Source organism: Myotis nattereri, assembly GCF_964212035.1.
Source record: "Myotis nattereri genome assembly, chromosome: 13".
NCBI lineage: Eukaryota > Metazoa > Chordata > Mammalia > Chiroptera > Vespertilionidae > Myotis > Myotis nattereri.
The window spans coordinates 1,280,565-1,300,922 of record NC_138088.1 but is presented as its reverse complement, the minus strand read 5'-3'; the positions used below and the strand labels follow the sequence as shown (position 1 = coordinate 1,300,922).

General features: G+C 53.7%; 1 protein-coding gene across 1 annotated transcript; it reads right to left on the bottom strand.

The window, feature by feature from the left end:
- Positions 1-5,607: 5,607 nt before the first annotated feature.
- On the bottom strand, positions 5,608-12,009 carry GPR15LG (G protein-coupled receptor 15 ligand). The gene is made up of 3 exons (XM_081105396.1): positions 11,852-12,009; positions 10,240-10,329; positions 5,608-5,790 (listed from the first exon to the last, which is right to left on the bottom strand). Exons 1-3 carry the CDS (start codon positions 11,919-11,921, stop codon positions 5,705-5,707), a joined length of 246 nt encoding a protein of 81 aa, XP_080961522.1. The 5' UTR covers positions 11,922-12,009; the 3' UTR covers positions 5,608-5,704.
- Between the last annotated feature and the right edge of the window lie 8,349 nt (positions 12,010-20,358).

Below are 20,358 nucleotides of genomic sequence, written 5' to 3'. Positions count from 1 at the left end.
CTTCTCCTTGAGTCTCCCACCTCGAACTGTGGTGAAAGGCCAATCAGCAGGTCCCTCCAGGACAGGTCCCTCTAGAGCAGGTCCCTTAGGACAGGTCCCTCTAGAGCAGGTCCATTAGGACAGGTCCCTCTAGGGCAGGTCCCTCTCGACAGGTCCCTCTAGGGCAGGTCCCTCTGGGACAGGTCCCTCTAGGGCAGGTCCCTCTAGGGCAGATCCCTCAGAGCAGGTCCCTCTAGGGCAGGTCCCTCTGGGACAGGTCCCTCTAGAGCAGGTCCCTCTGGGTCAGGTCCCTCAGAGCAGGTCCCTCTAGAGCAGGTCCCTATGGACAGGTCCCTCTAGGGCAGGTCACTCTAGGACAGGTCCCTCAGAGCAGGTCCCTCTGGGACAGGTCCCTCTAGGGCAGGTCCCTCTAGGACAGGTCCCTCAGAGCAGGTCCCTCTGGGACAGGTCCCTCTAGAGCAGGTCCCTCTGGGACAGGTCCCTCTAAGGCAGGTCCCTCTAGAGCAGGTCCGTCTAGGGCAGGTCCATCTAGAGCAGGTCCCTCTAGGACAGGTCTCTCTAGGACAGGTCCCTCTAGGACAGGTCCCTCTAGGGCAGGTCCCTCTGGGACAGGTCCCTCTAGGGCAGGTCCCTCTAGGACAGGTTTCTCTAGGGCAGGTCCCTCTGGGACAGGTCCCTCTAGGACAGGTCCCTCTAGGTCAGGTCCCTCTAGGACAGGTCCCTCTAGGGCAGGTCCCTCTGGGACAGGTCCCTCTAGGACAGGTCCCTCTAGGGCAGGTCCCTCTAGGGCAGGTCCCTCTAGGACAGGTGCCTCTAGGGCAAGTCCCTCTAGGACAGGTTTCTCTAGGGCAGGTTCCTCTGGGACAGGTCCCTCTAGGACAGATCCCTCTAGGTCAGGTCCCTCTAGGACAGGTCCCTCTAGGGCAGGTCCCTCTGGGAAAGGTCCCTCAGAGCAGGTCCCTCTAGGGCAGGGCCCACTAGGACAGGTCTCTCTAGGGCAGGTCCCTCTGGGGCAGGTCCCTCTAGGGAAGGTCCCTCTGGGACAGGTCCCTCTAGGGCAGGTCCCTCTAGGACAGGTTTCTCTAGGGCAGGTCCCTCTGGGACAGGTCCCTCTAGGACAGGTCCCTCTAGGTCAGGTCCCTCTAGGACAGGTCCCTCTAGGGCAGGTCCCTCTGGGACAGGTCCCTCTAGGACAGGTCCCTCTAGGGCAGGTCCCTCTAGGGCAGGTCCCTCTAGGACAGGTGCCTCTAGGGCAAGTCCCTCTAGGACAGGTTTCTCTAGGGCAGGTTCCTCTGGGACAGGTCCCTCTAGGACAGATCCCTCTAGGTCAGGTCCCTCTAGGACAGGTCCCTCTAGGGCAGGTCCCTCTGGGAAAGGTCCCTCAGAGCAGGTCCCTCTAGGGCAGGGCCCACTAGGACAGGTCTCTCTAGGGCAGGTCCCTCTGGGGCAGGTCCCTCTAGGGAAGGTCCCTCTGGGACAGGTCCCTCTAGGGCAGGTCCCTCTGGGAAAGGTCCCTCAGAGCAGGTCCCTCTAGGGCAGGGCCCACTAGGACAGGTCTCTCTAGGACAGGTCCTTCTAGAGCAGGTCCCACTAGCACAGGTCCCTCTAGGGCAGGTCCCTCTGGGACAGGTTTCTCTAGAGCAGGTCCCTCTGGGACAGGTCCCTCTAGGACAGGTCCCTCTAGGGCAGGTCCCTCTAGGACAGGTCCCTGTAAGGAGGTCCCTCTAGGGCAGTTGTTCTCAACCTTCCTAATGCCATGACACTTTAATGAAATTTCTCATGTTGTGACCAAACCATAAAATTATTTTTGTTGCCACTTCATATTTGTAATGTTGCTACTGTTATGAATCGTAATGTACATATCTGATATGCAGGATGGATTTCCATTGTTTGTGACCTACAGGTCTAGGGCATGTCTCTGTGACTCCACCCAATAGCAAGGGGTGGAGACCCCTGCTCTCGACTCCTGTTCAGATACACAGCATATTTAATCACTGAATTGAGCAGAAAGGTTCATTTTGATGTGGAAAAGGACCTTTTCAGTTCTGACATCTTATAACCTGACACCTCCCACCTCTGGTTCACACTCTGCGGGTCCAGAGAGGCGCAGTGTGGTTTGACACATTAAATAGCAGATGAGCCAGTAACCCTTTCCAGGGATGGAGCTACTGATAGCAAGCCTACCAGTTGCCTCTGGAGCTGGCGCAGGCTAGCAGGCTGCTAGTAAGCACAGGGCCAGCCCCTGACTGAACCGAAGCCTGGCTCACCTGGTCCCAGGAGTTGCCTGCTGTTCTCAGGGCAGGGAAGTGCTGCAGGGTCCCCGGGGCCACAGCAGGGCCTCGGAGCACTGACCAAACCAGACGTGGCCTCTCTGCCCCAGGAAGGGCACCCTCAACAGTTTGCCCAGACATACGCTGGGAGATGAGTCAGCAGAGGGTGGGCACATGGGGCTGTAACATGTGCGGCGCCAACAGGAGGCCCTTTAGGGGTGGGAATGGAACTGCTCCAGGAAGCCTGGTCCTGGGGGGAGCGGGGCCCTGTTTGGTGGAAGCAGATCTGTGACCATTTGGCTTCTATTGTGGAACCAGGCATTTCTCGTCTGATTTACTCTCCTCGAGAGGCTCTCAGTCTCATTGCAGAGACGGGAACCTGAGGCCCCTGACGTCACAGTGGGCACATGATGTGAGCCATCATTTGAACCCAATTCTGTCTGGGAAGCTTGAAGCTGTCAGCAGTACAGGATCCCACACAGTCAGGGAGTGTGGGCCCCTTCAGTTGCTATGGAGATGGCACACTTTCTCTAATGGCACCACTGCAAACATGGCTGAGTTCTTCAAGGAATCAGCGTGCTGAGAAGTCCAGTTTTCTAACTAAAAGTCACTTTCAGATGTTTGGGGTTTCCTTGTCATCTCAAAGGGTCCCTGAGAGCCTTGAAAACGCTACGCACACGATTGTCCGCAGACTCAGCAATTAAAACCCATGTGGCGAGGAAGGGGAGGGGTGCTCCAGCTCCTGCAGCTCCGCAGAAACCTGTTTGCGTGGGAGCCGGCACTCCCTTTGGCTGTCGCCCAGGTAGCCCCAGCCCTTGCATATCACTCAGCCCTTTGAGGACCCAGCCCTTGGCGTGTCTGTAAACTGCCCATTTGCCCTTTGCCTACTTTCCTTTGTCCTTCTACCTCTATACGCAGTGGCTTATGCGGCGGGGGTGGGAGCGGGGGGGGGGGGGGGGGCAGGCAGAGCAGATTTTCGTGGACGACCTGCTGCTCACCCAGCTGCTGGCAGGACTGGACTAAACGCTCATATGATTCAACCCAGTTTCTGCTGAACTGGCTCAAGTAGTGACAGGCAGCGGACGCTTGGTTGTCCGGTTACACTTTTATTTATGCATTTAATGTCTGACCTTCCCTTCCCAGCGTCCTCGGAGGGCTGGCCTCAGGCCCAGGGCTTTCTGAGGGTAAAGAAGGACTTGGCTCAGTGGTCGGGCACGTGGCCTTTGAATTGTTCCTCCTGGTTGAGTCTTGAGTACAGGTGTTTAATTTTGTGTGAGATTTTTTTCTTTTCCTGTTTTGGAGGGTGTGAGGAGTGGGGAATAGAGGGAGCAGGGCCGGCTCTCGGCATTGCTGGAAGGTGAGGGTCCCCTTGCCAGGGAAGCTCTCGGTGGGAGCCCTGCGCGCCCAGGAATGGTCCCTGCCCACACAGCCCACAAGCCCACGTCTCCCCTCCCGTCTGCCTGGCCCACTGTCCTGCCTTCATCCCAGCAGGCCCCTCTCCCTGCCTGCATTCTCCTCTGCTCACAGTGTCTCTGGCTCTTCTCATCTCAGAATAAACACTACATTTCTAGGGGCTCATAGGGCCCCAGAGTGAATCCCCCCCTTTCTCTTTGTCTCTTGGTGTTGCTGTCCAGTTGCTGAATTTTCCTCAAATACTCAAGTTTTCCTGCCTGGCCCTTGCTGCACCCTTACTTCGCCTCAAACAGACATACAGACAGATAGACACCTTCTCTCCCAGCTGGAGCTTCCCCAGAACTCAGCTCAGCCACCAGCTCCTCCTTTCCCCAACCTCCCACGCCGGCCCCGCCCGTGATGCTCCCCATTCTGTGGAGCTGTGATGGCTCCTCAGCCCTCAGCCTCCTGGTGCACCACAGCCTCAGAGCCTCCCAGCCTGACCAGTGCCGACCGGGAGGGGTGAGAGTGAGTGCGTGAGGCGTGTGCCTGTGAGTGAAGCTTGGAAAGCAAAGCAAGGACTGCTGGCTGCCCTGGGACCATGTCCCCGAGGCTGTGCAGAGCACCTCTTCCCATCAGCCCTGCACCTGGCGGCCTAGCAGGCTGACATGTCTGTGGGGCTCACCTTGTGGGGAGAATCCGATTAAAGGGAGCTTTACTGAGAGATGAGCCTCTCAGACCTGGGCCATCTGTCCCTCTGAGCCGCAGCCCTGCAGCTCTGCATTCACAGTGGACACAAACACTCCCCCGGGTGGGGGCAGGGAGGCAGCGACTTCCCTGAACCAAGCCCCCCCACCCTGTCCCTGCCCCCGCGAGCCAACCCTTTGTTTGTGGGCACTTTCCATCCTCTACTAGTTGGAGCCTCCTGTCCGCCCTCTAAGTAGGTCCTGTGCTCTTTATTTCACAGAAAAGAGGAATCCTAGGCAGGACTGGGATTGAATCCTGGGGTGTTGGAGAAGGCCTTGCTGCTGCCACTAGTTCTCCTTCTCCCCGCTCTGCACTGGGTGTGCTGTGATGACGGGCTTTTCTTCAGCAGAACCTTGAGGCTCACATCCTCTGACAGACTTGCCCAAACAAGGATGCGCCATGCATTTTCCTTATTTATTTGTCTGATTATTATTCACTAGAGGACCGATGCATGAAATTCATGCAAGGGGCTCAGCCCTTGCAGCCCAGCCTTCGTCTGGAAGGTTGTCCGGAAGGCTGTCTGGAAGGCCGCCTGGCTGTCCAGTCTAATTAGCATATTACATTTTTATTATTATAGAGTCCTGCCGACGCTCATGGGGAAGATAGGAAAGGACCCCTCAGGGGCCTTTGGGTACAAGTGGAGGGGCTGGGCGCGGGTGGAACGGAGGGGCTTCTGCAGCCAGTCAGCTGCCCTGGGGAGCCTACTCCCTGCACCCCGCAGGCTCTGAAGGCTCTGGATTCACCGCTGCATGTGTCCGGGGAATCCTGTCTGTGCTGCAGGGGCCGGGGGGGGCGGGGGGGGGGTGAGGGGAGGGGCTGAGGCAAGGTGGGCTGAGCCTGGTTCACAGTAACTCTGATGGTTGGTGGCACAATGGGACCAGGATCTGAAATTCTAGAACTTCCCCAGGGCCCTTGCTGCCCAAGAGGAAGCTTTCCAACACCCAGCTCACAGCAGTGAAGGCTGAAGCAGGTGAATGGAGGCCTTCGGAACAGCGATGAGGGGCCTTCCTGGCCTCGAGTTTTCCTCATCAGCTTTTATATCTCTGACGCGGATGTGAGTCCTGAGGTGCTAGGTTATTTGTCCAAGGACACTCAGAAAGGCAAGCATTCCAAGCTCTTCTTTCTTTATTGTTGCTTTTCTGAAAGGCAGGGCAAGGACAATCCAACGTGGCGCAGGGATGCTGTGTCTTTAAGGAGACCAGTGGCTGGGGCAGAGGCTCCCAGGGCCTGTGCCTCAGTCCCAGCTCCAGGGGGGACCTGGGGGCGCCTCAGGAACTGAGCCTTGCTGGGGAACACTAAACCTGTGGGAGCGCCCCGGGCACCACCCAGAAGGGGGACGCTGGCTTGAACTTGCATGGTTTGCAGATCCTCACACGGTGTCCTGGGAAGGAGCAAAGGGCAGACACAGCAGGCAAAGCCAGGGGTGGAGAGAGGGGAAACACAATTAAGACTCACTTCTAGACACAATCTTGAAAACAATCAAAGCATGAATCAAACTCTACCCTCCTCCCCGAGGCACAGAGAGAAATCCGATTTCCTCGCAGGAGATGGAGAGAAGGTGGCTTAGCTGCTTGGTTGGCTCTGTCAAGAGCACAGTCCATGGAGGCTGAGGGCCCGGGTGGAGGCCCTGCCCACATGCAGGCCCCCGCCCCTCAGACCACCTTCCAGCACCGTGTGTGTCAGAGCTGGGTCCCATTTATGGGACGAATAATCCACAGAAAGAAAAAACTGCATGCACTAAGGTATTCTTCAGAGTTTTGTTTCCAATAGTGGAAAATTTAATAGTAATAAGCACTATGATTATGAAGACTATGTTGTAACATAAAAAAAAGATTATGATGTAATGTGAATTTTAAAAATTAAAGAATGATATACAATAAAAAATAAAACCAGGCAAGCATTTTGCATGACAAAACAAAGGAAACACGAATGAGAAGGTTATTAAGTTATGGTAATGGGATTATTCTTTTTTTTTTTCTCCTTCTGTTTCCAGGCTATTACTATGCAAGGCAGTGAGAGGGTTAAGAACATAGAATCTAGAGCCAGGTCATTTGGCAGAGCCAGCTTTACCACTTACTAGCTGTGTGACCTTCAACAAGTTACTTAACCTCTCTGTGCTTTGGTTCCTCATGTGTAAAAATGGCCATAGTAATAGTACCTAACTCTTAGGATTAGTAGGAGGTGGGGCCTAAACAGCTGCATCTGACCCCAACCTAAATGAGTTAGCAGATGTAAGTGCTGCACAGCAGTTGCTATATGACTACTAGCTATATAGAAAGCAAATTTAGTCATCATAGTTTATCCACGCCTCCTGTCCCAATCACAAATAGTGCTAATGGCTTCTATATCTGTTCCTATGTGAAGATGCCCTTGTCTTCCCAGGGATCATCGCGGCCACACACAGGTGAGGTCTATGCTGACTCACATTGTGAGAACCCCCAGCATTTCTGTTGGAGGCCCGTGGTTGAGCACTGCTCCCCTCCACCGACCCCCACCCTGCGACTCCTACACTCTCTTCTCTGCCTCCCACTGCTAATGCTGTGGTTGACTGATTGCCAATATGATCACAAGTCTCCACCCCTTCTTTGCAATGTGACTGTGCAGCTTCCTGTCAAGACATGGGGTCTGCTTCCCTGCTCCTTGAGGCTGAGTGCTGGTGCGGGGCATCGGCTAACCATGAAGTGATGACGTGGAGAGGAAGCTGGGCCAGTTCTGAGGCCTCAAGAGGCTTAAGTGCTTCTACTCACAGAGGTGAGACCTGCAGCCCCATGTGGGTTGGCCTGCTGGAGGGAGAGCGACTGTGTGGAAGGTCCAGTTGCCCGAGTGAGACCATCCAAGACCACTGAGCCCAGAACCGAGAGCCCAGCCAAGATCAGTAGTGACTGAGCACAGCGAGCACAGCAGAGCTGCCAGCTGACCTGGGACTCACAGAAAATAGTAAACACTTACTGGTTTGACCACCAAAGTGGGGAGTGTTTGCTATGTTGCTTTGGCGAATGGACATAATACAGGGAATAAGGCCACTGACCCGAGCCCTCTAATTGGGCAGCATGGGCTGGCCACCCTCCCTACCTCCCCCTCCAGGGACCATGGCACTGAGCCCTCCTATACCCATGGTACCACCCAAAGTTGCCGAAACCTGCAAGTTGTCACACTCATGGCCCTTTGTGTCTGCAGTCTGGCCCCTCCCTGAAAACAGGGCCCATCGCATGGTGGGAGGAACTCCTCTGTGCCCCTCCACCCCAGCGCCACGAGGGTGATGGTTTGTCTGGGCTGTGAGCAGTGCGGTGGCCCCGGGCTCCCAGCCCTCAGCCTCGAGGGCCTTCCCAGGGAGGCCCCCAGGAGCCTCCTCACTAACTGCCTCCGGGTTCGGGGGGGAAGGGTGGGGGGGGGGGAAGGGAAGGAGGCCTTGCCGCTGGTGGGGCTTAAACAGCTGCCATCAGACCCCAACCTAAGCCCGACGCCCTTCAGTGCTCACGGCCAGCAGGTGGAACCCTGCTTTAAAAACTGCGCTATGACAGTGCAGCTGTACGGGTTGCTGCCCGTTTCTAACACTTGAGAAAAGGACTGTTTTAGTAAATCGGTAAGTGTACTCCAGGATAGGCCACTGGGCACATTGGTTTTTGAAGATGATTTTGTTGGATTGACCCAGAGTCCTATGCCTGGCACTTCCTATCCCCGTCCCTACGCCCCTGAGCTTCATCGTCATTAAATCCTCTTGAAGGCGCAGGGGCAGCCTCCACATGGCGAACGGAGGTCTGTCCGCACTGCCAGGCCCTGTGCATGCGGGTTCCAGGCCCTGGCTGCACGTCATAGACACGCGCTGTCCCTGCAGGCAGGCACTTTAGAAAACAAATGCTTCCTATCACCTTCTTGCTCAGAGATCACTGCTGCTGACATTCTGGTGTAAATGCTCCCAGGGTTCCAATCATAACTATGTTTGGTGAGCGTAATCATGCAGGGATTAATAAAGACACAACACCTGCTTCACCTGCAGGGAAACAGAGCTCAGGAGAGCCTGGAGGCTGAGGAGCAGCTGATGCCCACGCAGGGGCCACAGCCCGCGGGGCGCAGGGACCACCTCCAGGCCACCTGGCTATGCTCTCTCTCCAAAGATAGGCACATGGACACTCTTCCGTCAGTGCAGAGAGCAGAGCCAGCACACCCAGCCCGCTGCTGGCCACACCGCACTAGCCCCACGCCTGGCCGAGAACACATGGCTTCTGCTCTCAGCGTGCACCTCGCTCCTCCTGACCCCGCCATCCTGGGCCCGCTCACACTTCCTCCCAAGATACAACAGGCACGTGGAGGGCACTCGGGGCCTTTCCACTGGCTCCACCGTGGCAGTGGCCGGTGAGGCGGCTTCAACTGTTACACTGACCCCAGCGAGGAGCGAGGTGGCCAGCAGGTGGAGCAGGTGGCTGACTGAGAAGGTGAGTCCGCGGTCCCCTGGGGCACGCAAGTGGCTTCATAACTGCGCTGCGGGGAGCCGGCTCTGGGGGAAGCATGGCTGCAGTGGGAAGAGTGGGCACACCGGGCTCCTCGCTCTGCCTCAGGTTCAGTTTCCCAATCTGTAAAGCAGTGACAATGCTTCCCCGGGGTTCCCAGGGTTTAACTGAGATTGCATAAGGACACAATAGAAATGTTTGTTTTGCTCTTCTTGTTCTAAGTTGTTTGCAAATTTCTGCAATGGAATTTAAAAAATATACACACTGAAAAGAATCCCGTCCAACACGAGCCGGCTGTTTCAAGGGAGCCGTGTGCAAGCGTGTGTTGTGCATACGTCCTTAACTCCCCTCCTGCCTCCAAGCAGGCGCATCCTGGGGAGGGTCTGAGCACGCCCTTCTCTTCGCATGGGGTAGATGCTGCTTCTCTTCCCTAGATTTCTGCCTTATTTCTTTCATGAAACACGGCTCCTGCGCCTGGTTGGGCCTCAGGTGGGAGCTGAGCTGCAGGCAGCCTGTCAGCAGCTCACTCTCCACCTGGCCTGGGTGCTGGGCGGCCTGGGCTCAGGGTGTGAGGTCTAGTACCTCTACCGGCCCCTGTGGGAGGCGATGCCCTTCCTCAGAGGAGTGGCCTGAGGCGGAGCCACTCAGCTCCCTCTGGTGCACAGGCTCTTGGAGCTGGTCAGGCCTGGCTGCCGGCTGTGGGTCCTGCAGGGAACCTTGGGCTGCGGGGAGTGGGGGCAGGCGCCCTGGCTCTGTGTCAGGCCTGGCTGATGGCAGGCTCTGCAGCTTCCCCTGAAGGCCTGTGCTTGTCCCAGGCTCTGGGACCCGCCTACCACAGGTCAGCAGAGGCCCAGCACTCCTACCTCTCACCCGAGCCAGCCCACGCCTACACGTCAGTCTGCCCCTGGCGTGGCTGGGACCTGGGTGCCTGCAGCCTCCCCCACTGCACGCCTCCTGCCACCCAGCACTGCCCAGGCCTTCTGCCTGCCTGTACTTCCTGGACTCTTGACCTGCCAGCCTCATCTGCCCGACCTCTGCACCAGCTCCAAGACCAGCCCTGTCTTGGTTGGTAGCTTCCATGAGCACCTCTCAACCCTCCCTCTGTCCTCCATGCCTTTCTCTGGCACATCACAGACCACCTGCCTGCACCCTCTCCCTCCACCCTCTGTTCCCCATTTCATAATTGCATCCTGTTCTTTCTTTTGACAGAACATACTGAGTTCAAAATGATTCATTTAGTGACTTTGGGGCTGGGCTGGTCACTTTTCCCCACAGACGGGAAGCCCCACGAGGCAGCGATCCTATCTGTCTATGGCCCCTCCATACCAGGCCGACCCCAGGCTCGGCAGGGCTGACGCAGCCCCATGGGGTGCGGTGCTCACCTTTCTGGGTCCTCAGGGCAGGATCCGGAACTTGGGAACAGCAGGGCTTGCCTTTCCAGGGCTTGGCAGGCGGCCGGGGGTGCCTTCTTCCTGCGGGCGGACACGGGGGCACTGGGCTTGGTCTGTGCAGGAATGACTGGTGTGAGCTTTAGCTCTCACGGCTCAGGGCTCAGACGTGCTGCTTGAGAAAGCTCAGGATGGGCTCTGGGAGGCCCAGGTAAAGGAGGGGCCTGGAGGGGATTTACTTTTTAGGAATATAAAGTCCTTATGGAGAGAATCTCTGCCCCCAGAATCTGTTTCTCGTGTTCTTGTCCGAGAAACATTCACTCAAAAGTGTCTCTGCCTTTTGACACCATGGCTCTCACCATGGCTACTGAGCCTGACAGTGCCCTAAATACAGGAATTGTGTTATGTACACATATGCCTTTGCCACAGACCTAAAATAGTGCAAAGTTGTCAACCATCTCAATGTCTAAGCATGTAAATTCATCATGCACATTCACTTGGTGGCAAGTTATGAGAATCTGCCAGAGATATTCCTAAATGGATGGGAAACTATGGGGAAAGAGCTTCATCTTCATTAAATCCTCCTGAAGGCGCAGGGGCAGCCTCCACATGGCGAACGGAGGTCTGTCCGCACTGCCAGGCCCTGTGCATGCGGGTTCCAGGCCCTGGCTGCACGTCATAGACACGCGCTGTCCCTGCAGGCAGGCACTTTAGAAAACAAATGCTTCCTATCACCTTCTTGCTCAGAGATCACTGCTGCTGACATTCTGGTGTAAATGCTCCCAGGGTTCCAATCATAACTATGTTTGGTGAGTGTAATCATGCAGGGATTAATAAAGAGACAACATCAAACATGCAGGGATTTATCAACTACAAAAAATGCTGGCATGCAATACTGAAAAGAAATAATCAAAATGTTGAACATGGCTATTCTTGCAGCATGAAATGATGGGTGTCTTCATCCCTATACATATTTCTTTATCCCCAACCCCAATAAATGTTAAATAACCGCAACCACTGAAACAAGAGTAAAAGTAGCAGTTTCTAGAGAAGTTAGGCAAGAGAAAAAGCTCAAAATGCTCAGCTATCTGATGGCAGAAGGCAGGAGAGACAGATACTCATATCCACAGAGGCACAGAAGCGCCCCCACTTCTAAACCCGCGCATGTGCCCTCTCATGCCTTCTGCCACAGTGTCTGCTGTGCATGAGTCTGGGAGATGTTCAGACTCAGATAACCTATTAATTAATTTACTCATTCACTCAACACACATTCACTGTGCTTCGAGCGTGACACAGGACAGCACAGTGGCCCTGAATTCCACTGGCGGGACCTCGGTGCAGAGCGATCTGGCGGGGAGTCCCTGTCTGGTCTGCGGGGAGCCTGCCCTCCCTCCGCCTGTGTGTGCTCAGAGCTGTGAGGAGACGATGGCGAAGGCGCCCCGCCACCTTGGTGTGACACTGGGGGTAGAAGGGCTGCACAGACTCAGGAGGAAGACCGTCTTTCGGGCCCAGGACTGCCTGCCAGAGGCCTGCCCTCCAACGTTTCCTGATTCCAGCCTTCCCGGTGCTGACATCCCATCAGGCCCAGCACCCGGGACGGTCCTACCTTCCACGGAGAAGACGGAGGAGCAGAGGAGCAGCGTGCAGAGCAGGCCGCCGAGGACCAGAGCCCGCATGGTGCGGCCGGTCTCCTGTCCGTCCTGGAGGCAGCTGAGCCCCGGAACTCCTCTGCAAGGGCTCCGAGTGCCGGGAGAGGTGTTCCCAAATGGGCAGGGCCGCAGCAACCTTGGAATTCTCATAAAGAGCAGAGCCAGCCCCTCCCAAAAGGAAGAAACCAGCTTTTCAAGAAGGTGAGAGCCTGGTGAGCTGGAAGCAGAGCTGTGGCCCAGCCCAGGGAGCGCCCAGCGGGGCCTCAGTGGCCAGAGCAGGAAACCGCCAGGAAGAGCCCCTTCCCTGGGTTGAACATTAACTTTTAGTGTCCGTGATCATTCCATCCGCACAGCTCTTCCTGCTCCTTGTGGAGCTGTGGCCCGAGGAGGCCGGTAACGCCCTGGGGGAATGTGGGAGCCAGAGAGCCGGGTGGGTTCTGCGCTGCCACACGCAGCGGCGGGGGAGCCTGTGCTGCCTGCGTCCCCGCGGCAGGGGGCACAGGGCTGCTTTCCTCGCAGTCCGGTGAGGAACCGGTGTGAGGAGGGTCTGCTGCGGGCGTCCCGAGACTCCGTGGCCCCCTCCCCACGCCAGGCTGAGTGCTTGGCCCCGGGGGGGCGGAAGGCGCCTGCTGGCCTCGGGCTTTCTTGGTGGGGCCGCAGTGCAGATCCACAGAGTGCTTCCCCTTGTGCTCGCATGTCCTCCTCTCTTCACCCTCCTGTGTGCCCTTCTAACCAAGAGCAGGCCCCGCTGGGCCCACAGGCGCGGGGGACACGGCGGCATCTGGTTCAAGCCTCCAGGCCCGCTGCTCCCAGCAGCCCATCCAGATGCTCATGCTGCCCTGGACTGGCAGCCGCGCCCTCCGCAGCCTCCTGCCTGGAGCTCAGGGGACAATTTAGACAAGAGTGTCAGTCGGCTCAGTGAGCCCGTCAGGGCCCAGGGGATGTCATGACAGTCAGCCTGTAAGCTTCTGTGTGTTTATAACATTTTTAAACCATCCACACAAAGGGGCTGCTGGCTTGAGGTCCGATGTCCCGTGGATGGTCACCCAGCCCATCTGGTTTCCTTTCCAAGCAATTTCCAGCCTTGATGGCCACGTTGAATGGGCATGGCCTCAGCGAGGGTGTGGCCAGGAAGACCAGGGGGTTGGGGGGTTCTTCCAGAGACAACTCCAGTCTTGGTGCCCAGGAGAGGTTTGAGGGCGGCCATTGTTGAAAGGAGGGCAGGGCGAGGGTGGGACTTGTCTTGAGCTGCATCTGCCAGCAGCAGCTATTCTTACTAACTGCACATTACAGGTGCTTTCCCAGTTAGAACTACATCCATGGTTCCTATCAAGAACTATTGCCATTGTTTTATTTACTTTTATTGGGTGACTTGGGTGCCACCACCAAGTCCTCTGGGAGATGGCATACCTTTGGCTGCACTCACCCATTGCCTGCTGAAACAGCTACTCTGTACCGGCAAACCAGCGTCAGAGGGGAGGAAGCCCGCCCTGGCCCAGGGCAGCAGTGCAGTCCAGCTCAGACTTGAACTCTAATTGTTTTGCAAGGCAGAGACAGTAGGAGGGACTGGCTACTAAAGAGAGGTACTCGTCTGCTCCAAGGTCCAGGGCTTGAGTAATTTTGCGGACCCTCAGCCACTCAGCTATTGAGTCAGAAATAGATGCCAGCTTTTCAACACAGAACAGAATCATAAGGGCACTGAGAGCTAAGAGCAGGAGGACTGGCTCTCTTGGCTTCCATTCCCTGCACAACCACACACCCTGTTCTCAGATCCGCGGGTGTTCCTGGGATAGCATGCTTGGCGGGAAGGATGGATTCAGATGTCAGAATCCCACCTGCTTTTAAATGCTTATAAAAATTACTTCAGCAACCTCTGCCTGCAGTAATTTAAAAACATAGGGTATAAAGTGAAAGTTCTACCCCAAACCCCACTCCCCAAAGACAATCCCTGCTCTTGGATTTTCACCTGCTTTCTTAACATTTCAAAGACAGGTGGCTGTGGATGTCTTAATTTTAAAAAGGAAGAAATGTCTTTGACTCTTTAGAATATTTGAAATCTCATGTTGAGCTGAGAGAAGTAAAAATGAGAAGCATTTTTAATAGGAACATCTGTTAGTTTTAAGCATATGCAGTTTGGGTACAAAAATAATCAAGCTTGAGGTGTTGAATAATTTCCAAAGATGATTTGACACTTGGCAGCCTCCTGAGAAAATGTCTTAGAGGCTCACCTAACTCGCACAGGGGGGTGCCAGGAAGGAGGTTTCCAGTCAAATTTCTGGTTTCTAATTAGGAAACTGCCTGAAGCGCCTCCCCTTACACCAGCACCTTAGGCTGGTCCCTCCCTTCACTCTGGGCCACCACTCCTCTCCCCAGGGGTGTTCCTGGCCCTGCAATGATGCCCCTCATTTGCTTAGCAAATTCCAGGTGAATTTATAATAGGAGGAGGGGTCAGACTCCTGGGACCACTTCAGTGACCCTTCAATTCTTTTCTCATTGAATTCCTCCCCAGCCTCAGAGACACGGGCATTTAGTTTCATCTTGTACCAAGGAAACACTCCTCCCCTCACAGGAGCCTATGTGGCTCCAGCGCTGAGGTTCTTTTCTGACGTGTTGGTTTCACAGAGCTCATGGGATCGACAATCACCTACATGCCACCCTGAACATGCACAAACAACTAATGGCTTCCTCTGTTTTACCATTGATCTGTGCTTCCTCATAAGCCTCTAGCCTGCCTGGCTGGTCCCTCGGTTCCCGGATGCTGTGCACCCTCCCCATTACTCTCTCCACTACTGGGAGGCCATCCACCCACAGCCGATGGCGGGCCACCTGCCCACCATGGTGGCTGCCAGCAGGACTTGGGCTCCTCCCAGGCCCATGCTGGAATGCTGCCTTCTGCTCCAGGACACAAGGGGGCCGTCTTCCGGCCTGTGGCCACTCCCTGTCCTGCTGGAGAACCTGTGAGGCCACTGCCTCTGAGCCCCCTGCCCTCCTGCCCTTTCTCTCCATGGAGGCTCTGGAGGGGGACTCAGGACCCTGGTCTTCTAAAAAGCACAGGTGCCGCATGGCCCAGGCTCTGCTGCAGGGCAGTGAGAAGCTAGGAACATGCCAGGGCAGGAGGAATACGGAAGTTGAGACAAGAAAGTTAGAACAAGACCAAACTGTGGGCAATTTGCAGCCAGCTTGTAAATAACAAGCCATTACATTCCCCAGCCAAGCACACTCACTCACACTCCCGAGCAAATGGTTAGCCTCCCTTAGGAGAGAATGCAGGAAAGGAGGGGGAGGAGAAAGGAGAAAGGCAGTTTCATTTCTTCTACTAAGCAGAGAAGCCAGCATCCTCAAGGCTGGGCAAGATAAAGCGCAGACGCTTCTCATGTGTCCTGGGAAGGCCACACAAAGTAATAAGGAACCTTGAGAATTAATCTGCACCAACATATGCAGCAGGGAATTCTGAAACCTATAGCCAGGAGGGTACCTAACGCCCCCAACCCCCACTGGACCTGCTCTGCAGATTAGCTGAGCGCCCGTCTGCGCTGCATAAGCCAGATGGATAGGTTTGCTAGCCTTGCTTCTGTGATAAATGCGCATGCTTTAATAAATTAGCTTTATCACAGCTCCATCACCTAGAGTCCCTCATTTAAGTTCTTTTATAGGAGCGTGAAGAGCGCTGAGGTGGGGCAGGCCTCTCCCTCTAACTCGGGCTGTCTGACAGCACCTCTTCGGGGCCTTGGGCTGCGTGACTAACCAGACTCTGCCACTGAGCGGCCCTGGAATAGCTGCACAGCTGTCCTGTTCCTTAGTGCCTGTTGCGAATTACAACAGCAGCTGCGGCTGGAGAGGAACACATCCTTTTGATGAGAGTGCAACGCTAACGCGTCCTGGTATCTGAAGATAATCTTTCTTATTATTAGGTGGTTGATTGCTGGAAGTGGGTTGCAACCTGTCTCCAAAAAATAGCAACCCCCACTTATGTTCAAGGATGTATAGTGCTTCTTCAAGCAAGCATGTCAAACTCACGGCCGGAGGGCCCCATGCCTCGTTTAAATAAATGAGGCATGTGGCCCACTGGCCACAAGTTTGACATGCTGGTAGAGCAATGAGTGTGTTTTCTTGCCACAATTCAGGACAAAAAAATCCCCACTAAAACTCAGGCCTAAATGGCGGGTGCCAGCACCAGTCACAGCTGTGGATTCTGACAGAGAAGGGAGAACTGGTAGAGCAAGCATGAGGCATGGGCCGCAGGGAGAAGGGGGTGCCAAAGTCCTTTGCCAGCTCTTGGAGCTGGCTGGGATGGATCCTGTCAGTGTCTGGTCTCTGACTTGCAGGGTTGACAGCAGGCTTCCCAGAAAATAAGTGTCAGCTTTTCCCATCTCCACCCTCCCACCTGGCACCACCGGGACAGGGCGATGTCTGAGGTGCGGCCAGGGCTCGGCAGTCCTGGGGAAGCTTCAACGCTGGGCTCCCTGCAAACAGCCTGTCAGGGCTGCAGCACCTTGAAGGCTCTGGGTCCAGTTCCACTCGGAGACGAGACGCGCCAAGGCCTCAGGGTGGAGATGTTCTGCTTTAATGGTTCTTTTGAAAAGTGTGTTTCAATGGACTTTCTCACCATATGTACTTTCCTTGCGATAATATACTAGAAAACACAACACACACCTCATTTTCCTACCAAGTGCCCCTTTCCCTGCCACTTAGAATTAACAGTGAAGATCCTGCCATAATTTTTCCAACTTCTTTTTAAATGCCTTCTACTTAGAGGCAGGTTATCACGATTTCCCTTGCTGAGGCACCCAGTAGGGCGAGGGTGACACAACCTGAGACACAAGCAGAGTCACGGGCACATTTGGTGTGTTGGCAGAGGTTGGGTCCTCTGCCAGGTAGGTGAGGATACTTCCCATGATGTTGGGTGTGCGGGTGTCCCAGGCATTCCCTTTCCACCAAAGCAGAAAGCCCCTTCCAGCCACCAGCCCTCTGCAGGATGTTGGGGACACCTGCCTTCCTGTGGGCATTTGATACACCTGTCCCTGCTCTGCACTCCTGCAGCATTCAGTCTGGATTATGCTTTTAGAGTTTCTAGATAACTATTTCATAACTACCTTGGGTCATTCGTTGCTGTTTCTCACGTTTTCACGGCATGGTATCTAATACAGCATCTAATATGTATCTGTTGGCTTATCTCTTAAGGAGGGACTTTTGGTGATTGACAGTTGTGTTTGTGCTGGAAACTCCCCACTGATCCTAGGGGCTTCCGGCTCCAGCACCCCCTGCTCTTAGCCAGCAGCACCTCGGCCTCCTCCCTCTCGCTCTCCTGCTGCCACCCTGCCTCTGCCCATCAGATGCCTGTCTTCTCGATGGCCCAACGGCAGGTCAGACACAAGGACTCCTGTTTCTCTCCACACCTGGTGCTGAGTTAGTTCTTTCAGGAAGCACCAAACTGAACCAACCTAACAAATCCCTGACTCTTCCTAACGAAGTCAGATCAAACCAAATCATTCATCTCTCAGCTTCCACTGGTCTTCCTGTTTGGGCCATTCTGCATTCAGGCCTATGAGACACACAACTGGGTGGGGCCAGGCTAGCACTGTCGTGTGAAAGATTCCCTCTGAATCACCAGGAAAAGCTCATTGCTATTGGCAATTACCATGATTATCCTTTAGATACCTGTTCTTACAGAATAATGAACTCTTGGGAAATTATGGAAAACAAATCACTGGAAAACACCGCATTTCTTCAGTTCTAAAATGCCACTGATTTTAAGATACGCTAGTTCCGTAAAAAAAAAAAAAAAAATTGAAACCAAGTGTGAAAAATACTGCATCTTAGCATTGAGGTAACACGGCTCTGAGTAAACGAAACTAAGCCATGTCCACCCTCTCTGAGATCACCACATGAACCAATTTTCAGCAGCTGTGATGCTACGCACAATCCCACTGGGGCACACAGGTGCGCAGCCCACGTGTTCCAGGCACACGTAAGCCTAGTCTGGGGGAACGATGGCCAAGTGACACCATGCTTCAGCTGATCAGATAGCTTCTACAAGGGTCTCAGTGGAGAGCATTTTTATTTTTAAAATATATTTCTATTGATTTCAGAGGGAAACACCAATGAGAATCATTGATTGGCTGCCTCCTGCACACCCCCTACTGGGGACTGGGCCCACAACCCAAGCATATGCCCTTGACTGGGATCAAACCCGGGAGCCTTCAGTCCACAGTCTGACGCTCTATCAACCAAGCCAATCCAGCCAGAGCAAGAGCCTTTTTAAAAATTGTTTCCAGACTTGTGTGCCTCGTGAGAACTAATGACAATTTGGTCTCGCCAGAAAATATCAATTCTGTATTCCTGGGTGTAGCCACAGGTACTCCCCAGCTCCCAAACACATCCAGTGAGGTTGTAACACCCTCCACCCATCAACCTTCCAGGTGAAGGTAGAAGGTGGAGGCCCCTCAGAAGGACTGACATCTCACAGGTGAGGAATCCGTATGAGCTGTGAACCAGGCAGAATGGAAGGTGAGGCCGGAAGAGACTGTGCTGGACCTGCCCTCGTGCTAACTGGCCAGATAGCCCCCACATCCGCTCCCCACTCAGACTTCTGATTTCATCTTTGCTTCTGACACAAATGCCCCTTTGCTGCTTTCAAGTGTTAATACTGGGGGAGTTTTCTGTTTCCATGAGCTACTATGCTGAAGAGCAAGTCCTCCAGGTCAGAGCCTTCATGTCTTCTCCTGAAAAATGGCTTCCACTTTGAGTGACATAAATTGAGTACATTTAGGGAGGAGTCCATCTTATCAACTACACTCACCTTAAAAAAAAAAAAAAAAAAAAAAAGGCTTGATTTGTAGCTCCAAGTGCACTGGAACTTCTGATACTCTATAAAAAACAGGACCTGAGCCCTAACCGGTCTGGCTCAGTGGACAGAGTGTCGGCCTGTGGACTGAAGGGTCCCAGGTTCGATTCCGGTCAAGGGCATGTACCTTGGTTGTGGGCACATCCCCAGTAGGGGGTGTGCAGGAGTCAGCTGATCAATGCTTCTCTCTCATTGATGTTTCTAACTCTCTATCCCTCTCTGTAAAAAATCAATAAAATAAAAAAATAGAACCAGAGGAAGTAAAGCATCACCACCATTTGACCGAGGTCAATTCCTTTTGATAAACACTAGAATGCTAACATCCTGGGTGTGTTCAATAGACTTCCAAGCCTGCCTATTTAACTGGTACAGTGCTTTCGATTCTCAAATAGGATCCCAGCCCTATGGCATTCATCACAAACTTCCCAGTGTAACAGGTTAGGAGGATCATTCAACTCTACCACTTTCTCCTTCCCAGCCATATGACCTTGTTACAAAAATTAAACTTGGGGGCTTCAGTGTACTCCTTTGCAAAATGAAGACAGTAGCACCTAGTTCAAAGGAAGGTTATCACTTGTGCAAAGGGCTTACTCCCCCCCCCCCCCCCCCCCCCACACACACACACCAGCCTCTCTAGACTACTGGGATGATACAAATCTTGGGTATCATTTAGTTTCAGGAACTCCAATGTGGACACATTCTATACAGATGAACAATTTTAAAGGAAACATGATGCTAACACTTCAAAGAGCACAGAAAAGTCCAAGGGGTCAGTGTTCTAAGCACAGAACATACGTTGTGAGCAGGAAACCAGGTTTCAAGAGAACTTCTCATTTCTTGCCATCTTTCTCCATGTTCCTCCGTCATCCTCCTGCTGTATGAAATGCCCGTTTTGTGCACTGTAACTACTGTATGTACTTGAAGCCTTCCTCCTGGGACAGCTTGGAAACTCAGTCCTTTGCTCACTTCTCATATTGACACCATAACAAACAATGGCTGTTTGCACGGAGATGTGCCTCCCCTGGCCAGCTAGCATGGTAGACACACTTTTTATTGAAAGGTCTTCACTGTCTTAGCAAAGTCAGGAAAAATAAAAAACTAGGTCACTGAAAAACCAACACCCTGGATTTCCTGGATAAGCTTCTGCCTAAGAGCCATGCTTAAAATTATAGTTTGTTTTGTGTGTGTGATACCATCCAAGCATAAAGATATAAACTCTGGGCTCCAAAATGTGACTGAAGACAAAAGGACCTTTAAGATTTCACTTTAAGGTCACACTAACATTGTACCAGAACCAAAGTAGGAAAAAATAGAATTGTTCTCAGGGGGAAAATAACAAAAACAAATAAACCAGTAGCTAACATGCCCAGTGTTTACGAAGTGACAGCATATGTCACCTGCAGGTGGGCTCTGCTGTCCTCTTCATTTTGGATGAGCAAATGGGGACAGTGCCGTGAAGTACTGCCTGGGTCATGTAGGAAGTTAAGTCCAGCTGTCAGTGCATGGTCGTAATCACACTGCACTATATATACTACATTGGAAAGAGAATAAGCTGCTTTCTTGAACAAATCCCCTATTCAAAAAATATGCATACGGTTCAGCTGGAAAAATTACAGACCA